Source organism: Podarcis vaucheri (genome assembly GCF_965113315.1).
Source record: "Podarcis vaucheri genome assembly, chromosome: 3".
NCBI lineage: Eukaryota > Metazoa > Chordata > Lepidosauria > Squamata > Lacertidae > Podarcis > Podarcis vaucheri.
Window position 1 is genome coordinate 51,222,804 of NC_138761.1, and position 26,161 is coordinate 51,248,964.

At 41.4% G+C, this 26,161-nt stretch overlaps 1 protein-coding gene across 1 annotated transcript in view; it reads left to right on the plus strand.

The window, feature by feature from the left end:
- THBS2 (thrombospondin 2) overlaps positions 1-26,161 on the plus strand; it is a 45,852-nt gene that overhangs the window by 15,979 nt on the left and 3,712 nt on the right. Inside the window, exons 7-21 of the mRNA XM_082217088.1 lie at positions 147-243; positions 1,619-1,789; positions 2,271-2,447; positions 4,145-4,318; positions 5,055-5,182; positions 5,328-5,480; positions 7,649-7,867; positions 9,136-9,243; positions 9,750-9,909; positions 12,019-12,137; positions 14,584-14,818; positions 18,049-18,276; positions 20,163-20,434; positions 21,301-21,398; positions 24,733-24,872. Coding sequence (XP_082073214.1) covers positions 147-243; positions 1,619-1,789; positions 2,271-2,447; positions 4,145-4,318; positions 5,055-5,182; positions 5,328-5,480; positions 7,649-7,867; positions 9,136-9,243; positions 9,750-9,909; positions 12,019-12,137; positions 14,584-14,818; positions 18,049-18,276; positions 20,163-20,434; positions 21,301-21,398; positions 24,733-24,872 — 2,479 coding nt within the window. The remainder of the gene's footprint in view (positions 1-146; positions 244-1,618; positions 1,790-2,270; positions 2,448-4,144; positions 4,319-5,054; positions 5,183-5,327; positions 5,481-7,648; positions 7,868-9,135; positions 9,244-9,749; positions 9,910-12,018; positions 12,138-14,583; positions 14,819-18,048; positions 18,277-20,162; positions 20,435-21,300; positions 21,399-24,732; positions 24,873-26,161) is intronic.

Genomic DNA, 26,161 nt, shown 5'->3' on the forward strand with positions numbered 1-26,161 from the left:
CCTTGGATCCTGCCCAACTCTGCAATTCTGTGATTATATTACTTTTTCCTTCATTTGAAGAATGTCCTGCCAAAAGATAGGGTATTTAGATTGACTGATATTGGAGTAATGGTTCCATGTGTTTTTTCCCCCCTTTGCACATACAGAACTCTAAAACAATATGCAATAAAATCACATGCCCAGCTGTTCACTGTGTCAGCCCCACTTTTATTGATGGCGAGTGCTGCCCTGTCTGCTCTCACTGTAAGTATGGCATGCAAGGATAGCTTATTGTTAAAAGCTTGCATAGTAGGGAAGTCTCAGCTTGAATACCTCTTGCTGGGTCTTCAAAGAGCAAGGCTGCAGATGATTCCAGCTAGACTTCCTATGTCAGTGTTGCACACTTAACTAGCTATACACTATGTGCTGTTACTGCTTGGCTGATCCCTGAATGTCTTGCCACCTGCATCATTTTCTTCATTTGATGAAAGTACAGCAGGGAATAACATATGACAGAAGGAGGAGCAGGAGAGGTGCAAGGTTTCTGACTTCTGGGATGATTGCCATTATGCTAAGGCAGGGACAGGGAACCTGTGACCCTCCAGTTATTGCTGAACTGTAACTCCCATCAGCCTCAGCCAGCATGGCCAGGAGTCAGGGCTGATGGGAGCTGTAGTCCACATTGAAGTGATCATCTTCATACAGGGATTTCCCACTTCAGTTTTTACAAGCGGAAGAGGTTGCCAGTTTACTCCTGTGTGATGTATATCAGTGAGAAGCCTTGAGAAACTACCTTTCTCTCAGAGAGGAGAGAGATTTGCATGTGGAGAGCAAATTTTCAAATGGGACACTTAAAAAGAAGATGTTATTGAAGTAAATCAAACAAAAATAACAGAGGAACAAAAAAGCAACACAGTATATCTGGGAGAGACTTAATATTAAGTTGGTACAGTACTTAAGACCATTAGGAAATCTACATATCACATTGCACTGTGCAGAGGGAGTCCTTTGTGTCTACCTTAGCTGTATATAAGATAAATTCCCACCAAACCGCATAGAATTTTTCCAGGGTCCATCAAGCTTCGGCAACATGTAATTTATGAGTTCTTTTTTCAGTTAAAATCCACATATTACAAGTCCTGTAAGGTTTTCCATTTGGGGGCAACTGAGGTTTGGCATCCACTAGTAGCCACGTCAAGAGGTCCTGAGAGCTGAAACCTTTCAAATTGTTTGCCTCATAGATTTTGTAAACAAAGTGGCAGTGAGATTGGAATGTGATGTTTGAGTATTTTGGTCATTTCTTGACAATTGTCCAGAATTTGAATACTTGTGAGCAGCCCCAGCACAGAACACTATTGGAGCACATAGCTTTACAGACCAAATGGACAATATGCTTTGAGAGTGATGTGTAAGACAAACAATGCCAACAATAATAATGTGTAGCTGGTTGGGCTGTGTCTATTCAGTGCTTCAGGCAGTATATGGGCTTAAGCTTTGAAGAGCTAACCCAACAGATGCGTTGGTTCACCTGTTTATTTTGGCTTATTTTTTGGCTCCCTAATGTATCTGCAAATTCCAGCAGGCTTTTACATGTGAACAAGACAGTTCAGGGCACCTCTATGATTCTTCTGATTTGCAGCTGACGACAGTGAAGAAGGCTGGTCACCCTGGTCTGAATGGACAGAATGCTCTGTCACTTGTGGATCTGGAACCCAGCAACGAGGAAGGTCATGCGATGTCACCAGCAATACTTGCCGAGGGCCCTCCATTCAAACAAGAACATGTTCCCTCGGGAAATGCGACAATCGCAGTGAGTGTTTGTAATGTCAAGCTTTTATCTTTGTAACTTCTCCTTTGCTTCTCAAACAAGCAAATGCTACTCACCTGGAATCAATCCCGTATGCAAAAGAAACACATCCACTCATGAAAGAGCTTGTGTGACTTTTTTTTAGATTCATCAGATGTTAAGATGTGACCTGAACTACTCCCCTTACCCACAAGGCAAAGAGGTAGATAATAGATAATTGACAGGTGAGGACACTGCTCTTTGTGGCCCACATATCCAGCTATGATTAGCATGTGGGGGCAGTAAACATATGGCCACTTTGACACTGATAGACATGGCTGAAAGTTGGTGTGGACTGTCAGATAATCACAGCTGCCATTGGTATTTGTACTGCAGTTACAGTTTTCCTTACATTGCTAGGCATTAAAGGGGAAATTTTTATTAGAACCTTTGAGGATTTAGGGACAGGGCCTTGAACTGTGATTCTTTTTCTCTCCTTGATCAGTACGGCAAGATGGCGGCTGGAGCCACTGGTCCCCTTGGTCTTCCTGTTCTGTCACCTGCGGGGTAGGCAACATAACTCGCATACGTCTCTGCAATTCCCCCATCCCACAGATGGGTGGGAAAGGTTGCAAAGGAAGCGGAAGGGAAACAAAAGAATGTGAAGGAGTCCCATGTCCAAGTAAGTGTTTTGGTTTGAATTCTCAGCCTCTAATAAGGCTGCAGTCTAGATGGCAACATTACTCAAGCTGAAAGAACCTATCCTTTACATTTGAGATCAGCAACTGGGGCTCTGTTAGACTGAATCCACATCTACTTGGCCCTTCAGATAAAGTGATAAAAAGTATGCATGCCATAAAGGAATCTATGGCACACTATTTTAGAGGGTCTGCCTTGAACAGGCAACTTTTTACTCACTTTTCAAAGTACCCCTTCTCGAAAGCTGGTTGCTGTGCAAGGCAATAAATAGATTATGTAACAGGTGGTATGGTGGCATCACTCATCTGACCTCTGGTCTATCAGGAGGTAGAGAGGGAAAGCATGAGTTGGCATGGTGGAAATGCACCAGTGAGAACACCAGATCAACTCACTCTACTGCCTCCCATTCCTGGTAAGAGGTAGTGATGCAGAAGTCAGGTGACTGATGGTGCCCCACCACATGGTCCACTACTGAATAGAATATCATAACATTCTACTAGACTTAGGTTGCATTTCTGTGCACATTTACGAGACAGTAAGACCCACTGAAATTAATGGAACTCACCTATGTAGGTGTCCACTATTTGCTCAGAGGTTTCCTAGGTTTATATTGGATAGTGTAGATGTTCTACAATTGATGTTCTATAGTGAAAGCCTAACATTATTCTCATTATTTGAGTTTAACAACATCTACATGAAAAGCATGTTCCAGCAGGAGAGTGAAATCTACAGTTCCATATTTAACCAGTAATGAAATTCAAATAGAAGAACCTCAGTCTCTGTCATGAAATTTGCATCTTTCTATTATCTTTACTTCAATGAAAATGGGCTGAAACTGCTATAGCCTGAGGATGTGCAATATTTTGAAAAACTGATATCTAACTTTCAACTACTAATTGCTTCTTCACAACCTATTTGTTGATCATTCTTCCTGGTTTGTTCGCCTACAGTTTGCAGGGAGGTTAGACAATGTCAGCTTTAAAGTGAGCATTCATTCTGATTTATAACTTTATAACAACATCTTCCAGATCTTTCCTCCATCAATTTCTGTACTGCAAAATGTATTGGTTTTTTGGGGGTGGGGGTGGTGGTGGTGGATGTGAGGGTAAAGCAGATTTGTTGTGCAAGAGCACCAAATCTACTTTGATTGTGCAATTTGAATTTGCCAGGGTACATCTGAATCCCACTTGCAAAATCACACCCAGGGTCTTTTCTATGAAAACGACATAATTCAGATTTGTTGCATGTATTTGTATATATGCATGGGCAAAGTCATGTGGAGAGAAAGCTGGGATAGATTACTATGTGAGCAAAAATATGCATTCCTTCCGGACTGCCAGTTGTCTTATTGGATTCAGGGGACTGAAGAGGCTGCCATCTATAACCCTTTTGTTTTAGTTGCCCCATTGAAGTGAATGGGGTACTTCTGAGTAGGAGGATTGTGGATTATGGCCAAAACAGAGTTTGCAATTTGAGCAGATTTGCAATTTGAGCAGATTCTTTTCAGGTTCTTTGACTAGACCAGAAAGACAATTTTTATTCATTGTACTAGTGAAGTGACCAGGTGAAATAACTTCTTGACATCACTGAATGACACCACTCTGTGTGGTCAGTGTTTTGTTTTCTTGACTGTACTGTGTTTGCCCATGCTAATTTTTCCTGTTGTCTGCCGTACTCCAGTCAATGGTCGATGGAGCCCTTGGTCTCCTTGGTCTGCATGCACTGTTACCTGTGGCGGAGGCATTCGGGAAAGATCTCGTCTCTGCAACAGCCCAGAGCCTCAGTATGGTGGAAAGGCATGTATGGGAGATGTCATACAGCATGATATGTGCAACAAACAGGATTGTCCAATAGGTGAGTGTGGAATGTGCTGGATAGTTAGCTGTGTTTTAAACAAAGATACCCAAGTATACTTCATGCCTCACATGGGATCTGGTGCTCCAAACCATTCTGCTAGATCAGCCTAAGGTTTTTGGAGCAGCAACTGCACAGTGGCAGAACATAGGATTTGTATGCAACAGACTTTGGGCTGGGTTCAACTAATGGGTCTTGCTTGTGGAAGCTCACACAAGGACTTTTGCCAGCACAATGGGGCTTTCTCCCCACTCCCTCCACTTGGGATGTGTGTGTCAGAAGAACACCAAGAACAGTGCACGGGGGAAGGAGAGGAGAGATTGCTCCTCTAGCACAAGCCTGGCAGAACAATTTCCTTAATGCTATATTGAATTCCTTCTCTGAGATTCAGTCACTGCCATCTCCAGTTAAAAGGATCTTGGCTGAGAGTGCTAAGAAAGGCACCTGCCTGAAACTGGAGAGTAGCTTCCGGTCTGGAGTAGACATTTTGAGCTAGGCAGTTTCAGACATAATCTATCCTTACCGCTGTGCCTTCGTATACAACTTGTCCTTTTGGCATCGTTTAACTGGGACTGGTATAAAATATATTCGTAGTAAATTTTAATACAGTTGCTTCAAAGTGGGTGGGGAGATTTAATATAGAAGTGATGTAAAGCTGTTTTTCTTCCTCTGTATTCAGATAAGGAGATTGGCTTAGTACTGACACAATTAATGCTCTTTCCCCTTGCCTTGGCAGATGGATGTTTGTCAAACCCTTGCTTTCCTGGAGCAGAATGCAACAGCTTCCCGGATGGTTCTTGGTCCTGTGGTGCATGCCCTGCTGGTTACCTTGGAAACGGAACAGTCTGTGAAGACCTTGATGAGGTAGACACAGTTTTGGTTCATACAGAAATGCCGCTTTGACCCCACCCAATGGAAACACTTAGCCAACTTTGTTGGAGGTTCCTCTGTGATAAAACTCAATACTTCTTTCTGGTTGTGTGTGTGTGTGTGTCTTTGTTTTTTGCAGTGTGCAGTAGTGCCAGACGTTTGCTTTAAGTTAAATCAGAACCACCGTTGTGTAAACACCAATCCTGGATTCCATTGCTTGCCATGCCCTCCTCGCTACAAAGGCAGTCAGCCTTATGGGGTGGGCCTAGAGGCTGCCAAGAAAGAAAAACAAGTAAGTGCTGTTGAAAGAAGGCCAGTAACGGGGTGGAAAATGTGATACATCTGCTATAAAAGTATGGCACAAAGAGGGTGATGAAGTATCAGTCCTAAAGACTTCATTGTCTTGGAGCATCTCGAAATAAGCAAGAGTGCAGCTTGCATGTTTATAATGTACCCTTTACAGTGGTACCTCGGGTTACATAGGCTTCAGGTTACATACACTTCAGGTTACAGACTCCGTTAATCCAGAAATATTGCTTCAGGTTAAGAACTTTGCTTCAGGATGAGAACAGAAATCGTGCTGTGGCGGCGCGGCAGCAGCAGGAGGCCCCATTAGCTAAAGTGGTGCTTCAGGTTAAGAACAGTTTCAGGTTAAGTACGGACCTCTGGAACAAATTAAGTACTTAACCCGAGGTACCACTGTAGATTGGAAACCTGACATTCAAAACCACTCCAAACTTTTTAATAAATTGATCTCAAAAGTCATTTCTTTATATTAAAAAAAAAAAAAGATTAGGGCCAATTGAAAAGGGCCAAGAAGGTGTAACAGTGCATAAGAGGAGAGGGATAAATTCTTCATATAGCACAGGATGTAATGATGGCCGCTAACTTGGATTACTTTAAAATGGGATTAGAGAAATCTATGGAAAGGCCACTAGTTGTGATAGCTATACATTATCCCCAGTAAGAAAGGCACTATGCCTCTCTGACTGAACACAAACAGGGAGAGTGCTCTCGCGCTCATGTTCTGTTTCTGGGCTTCCCATGCTCATCTTGTGAGAACAAAATGCTGGATGGGTCTGATCCAGAAAGCCTGTTCTTATGTAAGCCCTTCAGCCACAGGTTCTTCACTAACATATTCTTAATGCATTGCACTTGAGAACCAGCACAATTAATATAAGGGATTGTTTGACACACTCTGTATGAAATAGGTTACTTTGGGGAGATCTTTATTCAGTGAACACGAGAAAATGCAACTAAATTAGATTTGATAAAAAGACATTCCCCACCCTCATTTTAAAATAGTTTCATTGGGTTTTACTCAGTCCCTTCATAGTTCTCCGTGTTCTGGCTGACACGGTTTGTGAAGTCTAAATGTGAAACATCCGTTAATGTTAAACTACTCTAGCAAAGCTGTCCATCAAAACAATAGCAATACAGAAGTACCAGTCAGGACTTGTGGAAAAGAAATCACAGTCCATTAGGCTGTCTCTCTATGTAAAAACAAAAACAAAAACCCAAAGGCAGCTAAATAGCTGGTTTGGTGCTACATCCTGAAACTGCTGCAAAGGAAATGGGTGGGGTTGATTTAGGTTAGTTAATGACATCCAGAATCAGCAGATGTAAGAGAATTTTGTGAAGTAATGTAAAATTCTCCTTAAGGCGACCCTTTAGTTAAATAAAGCATTATTCATAATTACTGCATTGACAAACGTGTGCAGCTAATTAGCTCAGTCAGCAAGGAAATGTTCCTTGAGGCTCTGCCCAGGATTTTAATAAAAGGTTGTTAAATCTGGGCCCAGCTAAAGTATGTGTGGCTCAAAGCTCAACAATATTATGGGAAACTAAAACTGCTGTTTATCTACTCTTCTGAATAATCAGATATTTTGGATGCTTCATGTGTCATTTGAGGGTAGTGTGTTGCCTGCTTGACTATCGGTACTAAAAACTGTTTAAAATGAGGCATTTGAAAAACAGACATTTTTGGCCAACTTAGTTGAATTCAAATTTGGCTTTGAATGGCTTTTCCAGCACTATGTGGAACTGAGTAGGTCTTGCCATCCAAAGCATCTCTTCTCTTGTGTTGTTATCACAATTCTCACCCACAGATACTGTTGTGGTCCCGGCCATTCCAGGAAGCCACCATATATTGTCCTGTTCCTAAAGTCACCTGTACTGCAGAAAGCATCCTGCGAATTCTTTTCAAGTATTGTAACTTGCTATGATGAGGATGACATAAAAGCAAATATATAACAAACAAGCTCATGTCCCTGTAGCTCATAATACATTTATTTAGAGAAAATAAAATGGGATAGCTTGCATCAAAGCATCACTGTCTCCTCTTCCAATTTAGCTGGGGTCTGGTGCTGCAGTTGACTTAGCTTAATTTAGCCCCAGACCTGCAGTACCCTTATGCCCCTACAAAAGCATGGTCTGAATGATTATGATTTGCTTTTCCAGGTATGTGAACCTGCCAATCCTTGCAAAGACAAGACACACAACTGTCACAGGTCAGCCGAGTGCATCTACCTTGGGCATTTCAGTGACCCTATGTACAAGTGTGAATGTAGGACAGGCTATGCTGGTGATGGATTCATTTGTGGTGAAGATTCTGATCTGGATGGATGGCCCAATCATAACTTGGTCTGTGCTGCCAATGCAACTTATCACTGCATAAAAGTAAGTAAGAAGCAATGGAAACGCCATAAATGTCTCAATGAAGGGTGGTTGATGAAGGGCAAGTCTAGTGACAGCCTCCAGTGACCATCATTTTCTGAACCATTTGTTAGGCCACTGTTGAAATAAATATTTTTCCAAGGTTGGTAGGTCTCTCAGTTTAGAGAATCTGTCCATTTTGGGCTCCTAGTCTACCAAAATTATATTCCTCTTATGATCCACCATAAAGATATGACTGGATAGACATGTCAGAATCGGGATCATTCCACTGAAATAGTTGAATGCACAATGTATTGTTGTTGTTGTTACTATTATTATTATTATTATTATTATTATTATTATTATTATTATTATTATTAGAATTTATATACTGCCCAATACCTGGAGGTCTCGGGGCAGCTCATTGCTTCATGCAAGGGCAGTGCTTCTGTCACCTTGCTACACCATCCTTTCTCTGAAGACACCCTTTATCAAACCAATACAGTCAAAAACAATACAGCACCAAAGTATATCACCCCCCCCAACAGCAAGTGAATTGAAACAAACCAGAATTTTGTGCCTTAATTTAAACTTACTTTAAACTGCGAGAAATGCTTGTAACTTGAAGCTGAATGTGACTTTATAAGACTGGGGGATGGATCTAGGAATGGATTTCTCTTTTCCTGCTTTTCCATGATCAGGGAGGGAGTATTAAATGTTCCTTGGGCATACAATTGAGATGTCAAATTCTTTCAGCCCTGGCTAATGTCTGCTCATTTGTTAATGTGACCAGCTCAGCATATATGGTTCATTCTTTCTTTCTTTTTGGTTCCTGTCACCAGGACGTATTTCATTTGATTCAAGAAGAATCAAGAACTGCTTTCATTAAAAGACAAAAAAACAAAACTCAAACATGCGGAATTCATTTAGGGGAGGTTCTTCCCAAAAGCCAAACCCATTATTTTTGTAGTACATATGTTGATTTAATAAAGGTTAAATGCTTTCCTTTAAAGCAGTCTAGCAAAAATATAAGGTGGTAACCATCATCGGATATCATTGCACTTTAGCAATATAATCCAACACAAACCAAAGGCTGCCTAAAAGTGTGTGAAAATTAATTGAATACATATGCATGTTGACTTTAGAAAAGACTTCAGAATTCCCATTTTGAATTCGCCCAGTGCCGTATTTTGGTCTCTGGAGGGGCATACAAACATTTAGTCAGAGTTTGGCATTATTATCAATTTGTGGAATAGAAGCATGTGCCAAACTGGGGTTGTCTGTTTTTACAGGATAACTGTCCTCTTCTGCCTAATTCTGGACAAGAAGACTTCGATAAAGATGGAAAGGGAGATGCCTGTGATGAGGATGATGATAACGATGGTGTTGAGGATGATAAAGTAAGCTTGTTTTCATTAACCCATCTTCTCCTTTCAGAAGAAATAAATATGGACACCATTAAGAAGTTGTTGGTATATTTGCTGCATTCTCATTTCTCTACCTCTGTTGTCAGATATCAGAATTTAAACTGTACCATTTGGGATACCACTATTGCTTACAGATGTCGCTGATCATTATTTGTTCCACATTTCAGACCAACAGAAATTCTCAAAGAATGGCGCACTGTATGGGATTTTTACAGCTGTTTTGTTGGCTTGTCGTATTCATATGGGGAAAGGTTGAAAGACATTGACTCCAGCAGAGTGTGTGAGAGAGTGATAGTCTTACATATGCCTCATTTGATGCTAATTTACTATTATTAGCAGTATTTACATGAAACCCTTGGGAACCCCAGTAGGTATATGCTATTGGATTTACAGAAAGGGAAAAGGTTGATTGGAAATATAATGGTGCTTGCATTAATGTATGCTTACACATCTTTTCTTTAATCTTTTTCCTTTTTTAGGACAACTGCCCCCTTATTTTTAACCCTCGTCAATTTGATTATGACAAGGATGAAGTTGGTGACCGCTGCGATAATTGCCCCTACGTGCACAATCCTGCTCAGATTGACACCGATAATAATGGAGAGGGTGATGCATGTGCGGTGGATATTGATGGCGATGGTAAATTCTTAATCATTCTCATATATTTTGTTTCTGTTCAACGTGGGAGAAACTGGTTCAAAATAAGCTATTGCTCTCACCCTTGTGAACAACTCTATCAAATCAATCCATGCATTGAAGGCAAAGGATAGGGTTGCCTCATTTGCAAAAAAGAGGACGCTATGACGACTCTCATTTTAAACACCCCTTCTATATGTAGGCTATAAAAGCTGCGATATATTGCTGAGGGGGGCAGGAGAAGAGAAGAGGAAATCAAGCATTTTCAACCACCAGTTATGTCTATGAAGGATTTCTTAATCAAAAGAAATCTTAGTGGTCTACTTAAAACTTATGGTTTGGTGGGGTTTACTGGGCAAATAATTTCATGGTAAAGGTTTTGCCATTTCTTCAAACCAGTTCTGGAACAGAATGGACTATTTGCATAGTCTCTCTGACAAGTCTTTAATGATCTTATAATGGGAAAGGTACTCTTTAAGAACCCACGTCCCATTTTTAAGAATATAACATTCACTTGATATAATAATTTCAGAAGTAATGAAAATTATGGCCCAGCAATACCCATATTCTTTCTAATTATTTATGCTGTCAAATATGCTCGCATGAAGAGCCACACTTGAAGTGCCAGCCAAATCAAATGTCTTCACCCAATGTGTTTGCCAAAACGCCTTGGGAGAAAAAAGGAAATTTCTTTTGGATGCTAGAATAATAAGGATCCCAAGTTACATTTTTGGCTCAGGAAGGAGGAAAAAACCAACAGTGACATTTCAGGTTATTAAACTGGCAAACCTGACCTGAACAGTAGCCCAGTACTGAAAAAACCTACCAACCTAAATATCTTTGGTGTTTTTGGAATGCCTCTAGGCTTGTGGTTTTTGGCATGACTTGGAAGCAGAAGCTTCAGTGTCCTTAGAGAGATGTTGCTGCTGCATTTCCTGGCAGATGAATCCCAGTTTTCAGCACTGGAGAAAAAAACCCTGTTAAGCCTCAGATTTGATTCAATAAATGTGTAAAGTGTTGGATGTGTGTATCAGTAGATATCTAAAACCCTTGAAGGTTTTCCATAGTATGGAGTTTCCATTAACACTCGTGGTTATTTATTTAGACATATCTAAATATACAAGGCAGCTTACAATCAAAATATATATCATTGCAAAAAAAATTAAAAATATATAAACCAGTATTCCTGGAAAGGGTTTTCTTCTTGTTTCCTGCAAATATTGTAAGAATCAGCAAAAACTTTTATTACTAAAAAATAAATGAAATCTGAAATCTAAAACAAAACTGCATAAACCTCAGGTCAGCTCACGGGATACATTTCATAGTAAATTTTATAGTATTGATTTAGGACATTTGTTGACCACCTAATCAACAGATTCCTCTGGACTGTTTACACAGAGTTCAAACAATAAAAATATACTAGGGGACTGCACAAACCACAAGATTTGGATCAGACCTCATTTTGCTGCTTCAGGAAAGTGTTTGCCTTGGTCCAAGTTGTTTCATAAGCTGCCCATCAGAGTACTGCTCTCTCCCATTCACTATTGGATAAAATCTGAAAAGTTGGACTGCCCTATCTTGAAAGGTCTGCATGAATCGACTACCTTCAATTGAGAATGGAAGGTGATAGGTCATCAACTGATTTGTCACAAAACAGGGTGGTTTTGTTCTTACCTTCTCACCGTCACCAGAAAATGTGTCAGGCAAAGCTTTTATGTGACCAAGAGTTGGGCAGAGAGGGGTCACCACAGAGCTGAATTAGGGAGAGGGACCAGCTAGTACAACCCTACAGACTTTATAGTATTTGTAGCTTTGTAATTTAGGGAAGGCACAGCAAGACAAGCGCACCCCAGTTAACAAGCAGTAGTGCTATCAGTTCAAGATATAATGTGTGCCACCTAGCATGGAGAGACCAGGCTTAAATACAAAAGCTCACTGGGTTACCATGGTCCCATCATTGTCTCTTGGATGCACTTAGTTTCCAATGAGAATAAAATGGGGGAAATTTTCATTCATGGTTGTGCTAGTTTCTTGGAAACCAGTGCATGTTGCTTTATGCAAGTGGAATCTGAACATAATGCTTTTGAATTGCTTTCCCCCCCATCCTGGCAGATGTTTTCAATGAACGCGATAACTGCCCATATGTCTACAACACAGACCAGAGAGATACAGATGGAGACGGAGTTGGTGATCACTGCGATAACTGCCCACTGGTGCACAATCCTGATCAGGTAAGTAGCATATACATGGGGGGGGGACTGTATGGATGTGAAGAACCTCTGTCTTCACCCTTGTAGAGGTACCACTACACTGTACTGTGTACTATTAACACAGGCTGCCTTTTGCCTGCTTTGAAGGATATTTCAGCAAGGCTGGTTGTTCCTTTCTCCCCCTTTCAAGATCTACATTCATACCTGGTTGGATTTAGGGGTAAAGAAGGTTTTTGTTATTGCAGAGATACTCAGTGTTCCAATTATATGCTTTTGGGGGTAGATTGTTTCAAGATGCAGGAAAGCAAGAATAAAGGAGAGCTTTTGTTCATGAATAGTCTTTCATCCCTCTTCCTAGCAGGGAGTCTTCTAGTTTGAGTGCAGGTTCATACATGCACCCAGCAACAACCCTGTGTGGTGATGGCTTGTATGTGTGACACCATACATCCAACACCACATGTGGAGATTCCACTCCCAGACTGCAATATTGTCAATGGAGGCAGCTCACACATTCAGTTCGAAGTCATCCACCTCCATAATCCTGTGCATGTCAACTCAGAAAATCTGACTCCCAGTTTCACCCCAGGAACATCTCCTGCTATTTTCTCAATTAAAGGTAAAAAAAAAGGTAAAGGACCCCTGGACGGTTAAGTCCAGTCAAACTTGACTATGGGGTATGGTGCTCATCTCGCTTCAGGCTGAGGGAGCCAGCATTTGTCCACAGACAGCTTTCAGGGTCATGTGGCCAGCATGACTAAACCACTTCTGGTGCAATGGAACACTGCGACGGAAACCAGAGCACACAGAAACGCCATTTACTTTCCTGCCACAGTGGTACCGATTTATGTACTTGAAGTAGTGTGCTTTCGAAGTGCTAGGTTGGCAGGAGCTGAGACAGAGCAACGGGAGCTCACCCTGTCATGGTGATTTGAACTGTCAACCTTCTAATCAGCAAGCCCAAGAGTTTAGACCACAGTGTCACCCGTTTCCCTTTCTCAATTAAGCCCCAATATATACAAGAGATCGCCCCTTTCTGATTGTCACTAGTTTCTTGCCAGGTTGGTTCTGATGAAGGAGAAGGTGGGGAGCACATGAGATTTATGTGTGAAACAAACTGTGTGCCTCTGAGAGAGATTATGTATATATATGTGCTTTTTTATTTGGCCCACCAGGCACTTTAAAATGGGTAACACAACTCCCAGACCACAATGGGCTTTCCAGCTCTGCATTTCAGAAATGCTACATTCTAGACTTACTTGTAATTCTATTCGGGAAGTGGGAGGGGAAACCACCCAGTTTACGTAGAATTAATATGGTTCTGTTCAGTCACAGGGCACATGTTTATATTAAAGGCAAATGTTGGTGGCAAACGGCATGGTTTGAGGTAAATTGAATGCCCAGGTTATTTTAAAAAAGAAAGAGTGCAGCTTTTCAAGTTTTCAAAGCTCTGACACAACAGCTTTGCCTTTGATTTGGATGAATGGTCTGGAATTTCTAATTGCGCAAAGTTATTGCCGTTGGCTTCTCGGGGCATATATATATACATAAAAACCCTGAAAGCAGCTGAGGTCAATAGCAGTCACTCATAACATAAGAATGCTGCCTAGGCAAGAGAAGTTTCTCACGAGAGCAGCGCCACTTTTCTCATCTGCAAAATCTTACAAAGGGGCCTAAGGCTAGAACTGAGATCTGTTGAGGACGTCAAAGGTCTTCCAGTGTGTTGGCACCAATTTCATTCATTAAAATGCCTGCATTGCATTTTCATCTTGCACTCTTCTTAACAGATACTTTGGGGGCAGGTGCCAAATGCTTACAGTATGAAAACAGATGCAAAAAAGAGAAAAGACCACGATTCTGGAAGAATTAATGTTATGTTGGAAAAACTGTATGAGTTAAAGATCAGTTAGAAAACATCCCTTCAATCATACCACCACCTACCCTGATAATCCACTTCTTCAGCTTAGCCAGCCTCTGTTCTGTGCAAGAAATCACGTAGAAACAATGCTTCCCAAACTTCTGATAAATGACACATTTCCTCCTTCCATTAAAATTGGAGGGATGCTATGGGCTTGCATCTGTTTGCTTTTAGGGCTATAGGTGGGATATAAATTTGTTGTTTAGTAGTGTCTGACTCTTCGTGACCCCATGGACCAGACCACGCCAGGCTCTCCTGTCTTCCACTGCTTCCTGCAGTGGGATATAAATACAACAGATAAATAAAAGTAAGTAAGTAATTAAGGGTATCGGCTTAAGAGTCAGTAGATTTAAATGAGGAATGTGAAATAAGAATCTATTTTGCAAGGTTGGGATATCTCAGTATGTTTATAGAATATTACTTTTCAGACTGCCTTCATTATACATTAACATTTCTGAAGGGAACCATTAATAGTGTGATCATGCGGTTCCCCCACCTTTTTTGGTTCACTGTTGCAAAAATTCAAATCTTGTTTCCTGTCCCCACCTTTAGACTGATGTGGACAATGACCTGGTTGGTGATCAGTGTGACAACAATCAAGACATAGATGAAGATGGCCACCAGAATAACAAAGACAATTGTCCGTACATTTCCAATGCCAACCAGGCTGACCATGACAAAGATGGTAAAGGGGATGCTTGTGATTCTGATGATGACAACGATGGCATCCCAGACGACCGGGACAACTGCCGACTCACATACAACCCTGACCAGAAGGATTCCGATGGTAAGACAATGGGCACTTTAAAGACATATACGGTGGCATATCCTTTTGCGGACTACAGTCACCTTCAGGCATATAATGGTGTGTTCCAGGGATGGAGAACCTATTCCCCTCCAGGTGTTGCTAGACTACAACTCACATCATCTCTACCATGATGGCTGAGGTTGTTGGGAATTGGAAGCTGACAACATCTAGAGGGCCAGAAGCCCACCTTCCCTGCTGCAGTCCACGAAAGCTTATGCCATAGTAGATTTGTTAGTACCATAGACTTAGGTGTTTCTTGGGTGAAGACTACAGATGGTCCTCTCAATCCAAGCTGAGCCCACCAGCAGTAGATGGTGTGGTGCCCTTGATCTCTCTCCAGCTGAATCGTTGCTGTGTACTGGGACTGAAAGCAGGACAGGGGAGGTGGCGGCGAGGTTGGCCTAGTGAAAACATGCCAGCAGAAATGCCAGGTTGGCTCAGCCAGTGTTCTCCATCCATCTTGGTTTGCAGCAGGGACTCATCCACAGGGAGTGGAAGTCAGCAGGGCAGCCCTACCATAGCATCTGCTACTGGCTCATATGTGTTGGAAAGCTGATCAAAGTTTGACTCGTTTCTATCACAGATGAGTCTGTTCAGGTGTGTTTGCACCCAGCTGCTGGCATGCCTGTAGTGTTGCATGCAGTTCTGAAAGTATTCCTAGGTCTGGAGAATTCACAGGTGGTCTCCTTTTAATGGTGTACTTCGTTTAAGTGCAATGGCATTAGCAAGCTGGTTTTGTAGGTGATCAAGCAGGAGGGCCACGACTGCTTTGTGATGCTCAGAGCATCCCTTTGTAGTAGAATCTGACAATACTGTGATGAAAAACGTCCATACAGGTTGTTTATGAGACATCTTCATAAAATATTCTTTGAGAAGCTAAGAAAGAAAAGTGGGATTAATAACTTCTGCAAAGAATTATAGCTTGAACAGAGTACTGAAGTGAGATGACTAATAAAAGTAGCATTATTATTATTATTATTATTATTATTATTATTATTATTATTATTACTGTTATTAGCCACCCATCCTGACTGGGTGGCTCCCAACAAAATATTAAAAACACAATAAAACAACAACCATTACAAACTTCCCTGAACATGCCAGCATGTTCAGATGTTCAGACAGCCTTCAGATGTCTTCTAAAAGTCAAATAGTTATGCAAGAATATGTTTAGCATCCCTTAGCTCATCAAAGGTACACCCAAACACATCCTTTTGCTGAAATCTTTATGAGGGTTTTCTGCCTCATAGTTTCTGCCAATAGTTTTAATATATTTGAAAGTAGTGCTTTGAAAACGAGTGAGCCAATCCATAAGCCAGCTGCCTCAAGGTCATCCAGTGACCTCATAGCTGAGTGGGGAATTTGAATCTGGCTCTTCCTGCTCCTTAGCAGACAGTACACAACACTGGCTCTCGGGTTAACACCACAGCAGATCCTTCCCACTTACGCATTCTGCCCAGTTACGTCTCTAATCACACAGAGCAGGAATAGCTTAGATTTCTCACCAGTTAGCTGTTCTGTGATGGATACTCCACAGTGTCATTTGAATCTAGGGTCAAGAAATAAGGCAGAATTTTACTGTGTCCTGAACAACCATCTTCCAGAAAGCAGACCTCCAAGGAGCCTGTGGTCATGGCTGGTGGGGCAGATGCTTTCTAAACTTTTTGATGAAAAAACAGCCTTGTCAGCAATCAGCACCACAGGGAACGTAAGAAACATATGTGGTGAAAAATTAAAACCTCATTTGGACAAAGAAATTGCTTCTTTGATGTTGGCAAGAGGATAAAACTGGGAACACACACTTTCCCCCTTAAGTGTAAAGATAAACACGTTCAGGAGCATACAGCTGGTCAGAATTTGGAGTTCAACTTGGCAACCAGCCAGCCAGTCAGTCCGTGGAATGTGGAGCCATTTTCTCACAGAGATGAACTACAAAAAGCATCTGAGATGCTTGACTCCGTATTTTTTTTTAAAGAACTTTTTTGGCAGTTCCATAACAAAGTCTGTCCTTGAGGATTAGAATAGAAGATTGGAGTAGAGAGACAGTGTTCTAATGAAACATGCCTGCGAAACATGTGGTAGGAGTCTCTACTGATAAGAGAAATGAATGCAGAAAACAATAAGTGAATCTGCAAAAACATAATTGGCTGAGATTCTCATCATTCTCCCCCCACCCCCCCAACCAAGTTTAGTGTCCTCATGATTCGAGAGAAACACAAGAATTGTATTTCCTTATCAAAGAAAAAAGTTTGGGGAAAATGTTGTAGAATGTGTGTGCGCGCCTTTAAAAAGGACTTGTGGAACAGGATTTGCATGTTGTTTGTGAACACAGAAAACATATTTGTGACATTTCAGTTTTGTTGTTTTGACATTTATTTGAATGTCTACTGTTCTTCAACCCAAATAACTCTTTAACCCAAAACAGTATAAATATTACATTCTAAGACACACAGCTTGCAAAGTATTTACCACATTGCCAACAGCAGGGCTTCCTTATAACAGATCTGGTGGTTGCAGTCTCTGTTCACTTGAATGGCTCTGCCTTAAATACTACATTAATCACTCAAGATTTCATTATAGCCACATTCCAAGTTTTAGGGGAAAAAATGATTATTTATCCCATAGCTTATCACTGCTCTCCCTCCCTCCCTCTCTCACACAGTCTCTCATAAATAAAGAGTAGCCAAGAGCTGTTTTAATATGATTTACTGTAATGCCTTTTTCACTCATTTGCTACAGATGTGACAAAAGTACATGGTCACAGTCTTAAGTATTCATGACAGAACAATGCTGAAGGCATCTGATGACATGGAGATAATATGGAGTTTTAAAATTCCAAAGCTCCTTTTTAATATTGTGGTTCTCCTGGCTTTTTAGGTTATAAGGGAGTTTTTGTCAGCAACTGATTTCCCAGATGGCCTGGGCCCATCCCCAGATTTGCACAGTCCTGTCTGCACTGCAGATCCCATCTTGCACAGAAGGTTGGAGTAGTTGCCCACCAAGATCCATTGCAACTCACCCATTGTGCTATCCATTCAATTCCCCTGGAGTGCAAGATGGTAGCCCCTCTTCTCTTAAATTTAATTCTGTTGTCTAGAGAAGGTGGCTTGGCTGCTTCCTTCCTTCCTGTCGAACATGGCTTCTTCCTACAGAAAGAGAGATGTGTGAATATAACGTGAAAACCGTTCAATGTTTTGTGTGCATTTTAGGTGATGGCCGAGGTGACATCTGCAAAGATGACTTTGACAATGACAAAGTCCCAGATATTTTTGATGTTTGTCCTGAAAATGATGCCATTAGTGAAACTGATTTCAGAAAGTTCCAGATGGTCCCATTGGATCCTAAAGGAACAGCTCAGATTGACCCAAATTGGGTTATTCGACATCAGGGCAAAGAACTCGTACAGACGGCTAACTCAGATCCTGGCATAGCTGTAGGTGAGTATGATTCAAATTAATCAATTGATTAATTGATGATATGAACAGACTTACACCAAGAGGACAGAGTTTAGTGTTTCACAAGGGCTTCCATGAACCCAGTAGCTTTTTGGACTTTGTTTTCTTGAAACAGACCCCCCATGACATATTATAAACTGCTTTTGAAACACATCTGCCTTGTGTGATGTTGGGGCCGTAGGCTAAACAGTGCAAATTCAGAACCTGACAGAATGCATGGAATTAGCCACATGGTTCTCCGAATTGTGCACAACTATTAGCTAGAAATTAGATTGTCCGGGCTACTGATCAGAAGAAGCTGAAATATTTGAGGCAGTTTATATGTTCAGTTTAAGAACCTCTTTCTAAACTTAACATTCTGAAATGGATTTGGAAAAGTTGGAAGCACAGATAATATAATAATAATAATTTATTATTTGTACCCCGCCCATCTGGCTGGGTTTCCCCAGCCACTCTGGGCGGCTTCCACAGAAACCAAGATAACTTCTGAGGAATGTTTGGCAATAATAAAAAGCTGCCTAATAACAAGTCAGCATTCATAGATGATTTACATATATATATATATATATATATATATATATATATATATATATATATATATTGCTTTCGTAGATTTTCACGGGTACAGGAATGCAGGTTTTGGTGTCTTCGGGTGTCTTCCCGTGTAAGAGTTGGGGTGTCTGGGCGACGTTTCGACGAGGTCTCACTCGTCATCTTCAGGCTGGTGCTTTCGGCTTCTTGTTACTGGAACAGAGCAGGGTCTTAGTGTTTGAGTTCCTATAAATACTGTTGAGGGGGTGTGGTGTATAGCCTCCAACGTTCTGGGCAGAGAGGAAGTTCCTAGATTAGTGTGCCTTTTCTTCTTTTGTTCCTTAATTACTTGAGGGATATCTTGAGTGATTTCATGAGTGATATTCTGAATACCACTTAGGTGGGTCATTAAGTGTGGATTAGTTGCTAAAGCTTTCGTGTCTTGACCTCTTGAGCTTGTGAAGAGTTTTTCGAAGATGGCTGTGCTGCATTTAGTTGTGCTCTGGCTTGGCTTCGTGTATAGGGGCGAGCTGTGGTTTTGTACGAAAGCATATATATATATGCTTTCGTAGATTTTCACGGGTACAGGAATGCAGGTTTTGGTGTCTTCGGGTGTCTTCCCGTGTAAGAGTCGGGGTGTCTGTGCGACGTTTCGACGAGGTCTCACTCGTCATCTTCAGGCTGGTGCTTTCGGCTTCTTGTTACTGGAACAGAGCAGAATCTGGTGTTTGAGTTCCTATAAATACTGTTGAGGGGTGTGGTGTATAGCCTCCAACGTTCTGGGCAGAGAGGAAGTTCCTAGATTAGTGTGCCTTTTCTTCTTTTGTTCCTTAATTACTTGAGGGATATCTTGAGTGATTTATATATATGACTGGATGGAATGTATTAATCTTTCTGCATCAGGCTGTGGGACACAAACCATAATATTGCTCTTGCATGTGGTATACAAGCATTTCAAAAGCATTCTGTAATCGTCACTTTTTTCTTTTTAAATATTTTGAAGTTTTGTTTTTCATGGCTGTAGAACTGAAAAATGTAAATGTCCTTCCTATATCAAGGTCCATGTGTGCATCAATAAATATGCCTATTTAAAAATGATTTCATTATAAAGCAAGTATGAAGTAACAGAAAAGGTAGTGATTGATGAAGCCTAGAAACAAAAGAACTGATAATATGATTGGAGAAAGAAGGGGTGAACCAAATCAAATAGCATCATAATAGAAAGTAATGGCAAGTGTCTGAGACTAAATGGATAATCTAGCTTCTTTCTGCCCAAATTCTCAGCAAGCTGCAATCCCTTTGGGAACTAAACACCTACATTTTCTGCCCTCCTCCAGGTTATGATGAGTTCAGTTCTGTTGACTTCAGTGGTACGTTCTATGTCAACACAGACCGGGATGATGACTATGCTGGGTTTGTCTTTGGCTACCAGTCCAGCAGTCGCTTCTATGTCCTGATGTGGAAACAAATTTCTCAGACATATTGGGAGGACAAGCCCACCAGAGCTTATGGTTACTCAGGGGTATCACTTAAAGTAGTGAACTCTACAACTGGCACTGGCGAACATTTGAGAAATGCCCTTTGGCATACAGGAAACACACCTGGACAGGTAAGAGATGTATGAGTCACATTCAGCTAAGTGTTCTTCGAATTGTCCCCTTCTCATATACCATCATGACATAGCATTGGCAACCATTGTTTTGGTCCTATCTTTCATTATAATGATCAACCAATGGCCAAGTTTTTATTTCATTCTATTTCTTTTTAATTGGATATTGTCTTGGAAACATTTGGCCAGGATTAAACCTGCCCCAGCCAAGAAGCCTCCACCTCCAGGTTTGACTTCAATAGTGACCCTGTGTCCAATTATTTTCTCCTGTATTAGTGAATTGTTGTTCCTTGCTCCTTGCAGGAGAGAGTACAGTCATACCTTGGATCCCAAATGCCTTGCAAGCCTAACGTTTTGGGTCCCAAACATCGCAAACCTGGAAATGAGTGTTCTGGTTTATGAACTTTTTTGGAACCCAAACGTCCCGGGGTGGCTTCCTGCAGCCAATCGGAAGCTGTGCTTTGGTTTCTGAACGTTTTGGAAGCCGAACGGACTACCAGAATGGATTCCATTCGACTTCTGTGCTTGGGAATACTTTTGCCAAATGGGTTTTTCACATCCAACCCTGAGCAGCCCAGGGATCCCTTTGTGTAGAAAGACAGTGCACCCTTTACAGATACTCAAAATATGCAACACTCCCTCTGCTCCCTGTCTAATCACAACAGCATTTAGCTGGGAAAGCTGCAGAATGAGCATCTCATATTAACTGACCAAACTGGAGGGGGGCATAGAAACTATGGCAGCGCATTTAAAATGTGGGTTGTGGTTTCTATCTAAAAGACTAGAGTTTATAGGAATTGGATTTTCCCCACTTGTTAATGCAAATCACTCACTGAAGTGTTGTTGTTTTTTAACGTCTTCCACAGGTGCGCACCTTGTGGCACGACCCCAAGAATATTGGCTGGAAAGATTACACTGCTTACAGGTGGCATTTGGTCCACAGGCCTAAGACGGGATTAATAAAGTATGACATTTCTTGTAATACACTGTATTGCTTTTCCATCTGATCATAAATGAGGTTTTATTTAGTGGTTTGTAACCAAATTCCAGCACTGTCACTTCATTTATGGCAGACTTTCGGCACTGGAAGATTTGGGAGTGTTCCCCAGCTTTCCACGCCATCAGATGTGTTCAATTTCCTTCAAATGGCTCATATAAACACAGCCATTATTAGATAAAAAAATGATACCTCCAAATTTTTGGACTGTTTTTCTGTACTAATCTGAATTTTTTTGGGGAAAAGAAAAATGTCAAAACAAAGCTAAAATGAAGATTGGAAGAACTGATTTCCCCCTTCTTAGAACTAAAGGGAATTGAGATTAAGGCGACTCTAAATATTTTTGTAGACTTGTGATGTTAGCTCTGATTTGTCAATCTGAAGCCAGTCTTAACTTAAATGCAGACATGTAGTCATTTATTCACACAAATTATTTCAGTGAAATACCCCCATTCTCACATGTTTTTTTCATGATAAAATGCCTGCAGTGTCAGGACTCCCATGCAAATATGACATTGTGTGAGAATGGTGCAGGCAATATGCCTATTCAGTAAATAAAACAGACGTTCTTGTCATTGGTAAACTCAGTCGCATGGGTCCTTTAGGAAAATTCCAGTTTTTAAGAAATAGTATATAGTTTGAGCCTTTATGGTTTACAATATAAAAGCACAAAAATATATAACATAGTAACAAACGACCACTATAGCACCCCCCCCCCCCCGTTTAAAAGGCCATGTATTGTTTAATTAGCCAAAGGACTGGGAGAAGAGGAATGTTTTGCCTGGCATCTGTACATGTCGGGAGCTTTCTACATGGGAGGCATTTAAACAGGTAATTTTCTCATTTCCCACTAGAGAGCCCTTGAGAGCCAGTGTGGTGTAGTGGTTAAGAGCGGTGGACTCGTAATCTGGTGAACCAGGTTCGCTTCCCCGCTCCTCCACTTGCAGCTGCTGGGTGACCTTGGGCCAGTCACACTTCTTTGAAGTCTCTCAGCCCCACTCACCTCACAGAGTGTTTGTTGTGGGGGAGGATGGGAAAGGAGAATGTTAGCTGCTTTGAAACTCCTTAGGGTAGTGATAAAGTGGGATATCAAATCTAAACTCTTCTTCTTATGCTATATACCCCGTTCTGTGCCCAATAAGCACATTTGCCCGGCAGCGCTGTAGCCCATAGATTGCAGCAAAAGATTGCAGCAAAATAATGGGCAAATCTTCTCTCTGCAATGGTCTCATCATAGGAAAAAGCTGCCCCATGAGCTCTTGCTGCAGAGAGGAGGGGAAGCCTATATAAGGCTGCTTCCCCTGGAGCACAGAGCCACTTTGCTTTGAGAGCTTCCTGCCCGCACACCCTCGTGTTAGAGCCTTCACTGAGCAATTTTGGGTCGCTGGTTGACAGAGCTGGAAATGAATTCCTCCCACCCTTCTCAACCTGATTGGCACTTGGTTGGGTTTTCCCCCTCCTTTCCCTCAGTGAAATTATGGCTTCCTTGTTAGGTGGAAGAACTTTGTTTGAGTGCAGAAATGGCACTGGTCAGGATCAACATAGTATATGGGGGGGGCCATAAGGGGCCTGTGGGGAGGATTGACCGCAGCAAACCTAATCGTGAGTTTGGTATCTGCCTGGTTGGAATCTGCATCCTGGTCCCCCAGTGAGAACTTGCTTGCTTGACTTGCACCATGGCAAGGTTTAACCCTGGCCAACTCCCATGGTACAGGTTTGGAGAGATCCAAACCCAGTGGATCCATTCCATCAACATGGGGCATGTGGAATGATGAAGGGATCGTGGGACCCAATGCCAAGCCAACCCTTTGCCCTGCCTGCTGTTGTCAATTAAAGATTTGGCCTGATTTTATCCCATTGCCATTGTATAGTCCTCTTGTTTTGCCGCTGTCATGGGTCACATAATGTGCCCGCCTGGGCAACCACATAAAATATAATTATGGCTCTGGTTAAATATCTTGGCACCTTAAAAGAACCTGTAGGGCACATATGAGTGGCTGTTAGCTATTGCGGTCTGCAGTTGAAGATGGGAACCTAGTTAGATTGGTCTAGCCCAATATAGCTGTTGTCATTTTGGATGAATATGTAGCCATACAGCACACCAGCCTACTTCCTGGATTTAGCTATATTGTTTGAGGATATAAGAGAAGATTTCTCAACTGGTTGTAAGATATAACTTATTGGGCATATTACCGCATAAGGATGCAGCAGAAACTCAACTTCTCCAGGTTATAGCTGGATCATCATTCACACATAGCCAGATGTAAGGCTTCCATCTGTTCTTGGCACCGCTGAACAGTTGCTTATCCAGAACCTTTAAACTTGTAACATTTGTTAATTCATGTAGGTTTTTGCACTCTAATTTGACTCTTAAGAATAATTGAGCATTTTTCAGAAGTCAGATGCACACCAGATGCGTTCTGATGTGCATCCAATCTCCATGAGTCACACAGCACCCAGAATAGACAAGTATGGACAACCAGTTCCCAAGAAAATTTGTCATCCCTATGACCTTTTGGAGTTAGTGAAACTTAAGCTAATCATGGCTGACTTTTAATGTGGCTTAAGCATGGTAACATTCTCTGGGTTGGTGTTAAAGTCTGTCGTGGTGTAACCATTTTCTGGTGGGAATATATATATATGAGTTTCTCTCACATTAAATTAGCCCTTCTTTGACAGCTATATTTTCCCATGTTCCCACATCTAGAAAGCAGTGCCACAAACAAATCCTAATAATTATGTTATCAGCAAAACCTAGGGCTTTGAAATAGAACACATATACCACTTATTTCATTGCATAAGCCAACCATTAACTGTCTGAGGTTAGCGGGAATGTTTCTTTATGAAAACAGGCTAATGTATTATGGAATATTTAGCAATTTCAGCTGAAATGCACACAGCTGTCAGAGATCACACAGTACACAACGTGACCTCAAGACTATGGAGTTGTTTCTTCAACTTATGTGCATGACACCAACAACAACAACAATGTTGGAAGACACTCTGAATAGATTCCAACAGAATATGCATCTTACCCCTCCTCAGTATAGATTCACTTCATTGGACTTGGCTGGCCTAAATCAGAACTGGGAAATCTTTTTCAGATGTGTCCATAAAACTACTTCTGTGAGGAGTGTTTGAGCAGACTGTGTGGTAGATAGGTAGAAGTTGTATACTCTAGAAACCTGGGTGTGAATCTGATGTCACTTTGCTTTTCTTATAAGAGCTTTTACTGCCACTAGAAAGAAAGTGTATCATTTCAAGAATGGTGCCTAATCTAGACTTTGTTCCCCTTTCAAAGGGTTTTAGTGTACGAAGGAAAGCAGGTCATGGCAGACTCTGGACCAATCTATGACAAAACCTATGCTGGTGGGCGATTAGGTCTTTTTGTCTTTTCACAAGAGATGGTATACTTCTCTGACCTCAAGTATGAATGCAAAGGTAAGTTAATGCATTCACCATCATAATGGTAATAACTACTTTAGTGTTTGCAGGGGGGCTGCAGACTTTTTCAATGGGAGGGACCATGGACCTGATCCAGCAGGGACTTATGTTTTTATGGCTCATTCAAACTTGCAGGTCATCCGATTTTGCAGTATCAAGTGTTGGCCATGTATTTGTGAAGCAACCCTCTGAGTGCCTTTGATTCCTTTTATTAAACAATCTTACATATATGTATGTACATTATGAATGAAAATGGAATGTGTATAGCAATTAATAGCAATTGTGTGTATCCAGCTTGAGGCTAGAGCAAGCATAATCAGCCCCCCCAATATGTTTAGGGGTACTATCATTTTCCTACTCATATTGAAATACTGCCCCTCAATGAGGCCAAACTCAGATTTACAAAATGTTTAGGGGTATGCGTACCCCTGCGTCCCCCTCCCCCGAAGAAAGCATTGAGCATAATTACTGTATTTTTCGCTCTATAACACACACCCGACCATAACACGCACGTAGTTTTTAGAGGAGGAAAATCCGTAGGCATGCCACCCGTAGGCATTCCCTCCATAACACGCACAGACATTTCCCCTTACTTTCTAGGAGGAAAAAAGTGAGTGTTATGGTGCAAAAAATATGGTAATTGTCATAATCAGAGCCAGATTCCATGCAATAGGCAACCTGACTTGCAAGTGCCACTCCTCATATGTGAGGTCCTCCCTCCAGCAAATATGACCTATGACATAAGGCTAAGCATTTCTCTGACCATCATTAACTTAGGCATCCTCAACCTTTTCAGACCCAGGACCCATCTTTAACCCAAATATGCATTTGGGGACGAATTTCTGAATCGTTTATCATATACTTGAATGGTGGTAGTGCTCTTGTTGTGATCACCTTGGGTCCGTCTGTGACCCGAGACCAGAGAATCAACCATATAATCTGTAGCTAGCAATATGGTCCAAAGGACTGGAGTAACACAAGCAGCAAGAGACAATGTAGTGGTGCAGAGTAGAGTCTCAGACTTGGGAGACCCGGGTTCAAATTTGAGTACGGTCATTAATTTGGGTGACCCTGGGGCAAGTCACTATCTCTTAGCTCAACTTACATCACAGTATTGTTGTAAGAATAACGAGACAATGCTGTGCAGGCCGCTCTGCATTCCTTGGCAGAAGGGCAAGATGCAAATGGGAGAAGTAACAGCCCATTGGAACCCATTGGTTTTTACCTGATTTTTACTGTGCATATTTGTTGCATTATAATAGTTTGCTTTTCGAAAGATGGGATAA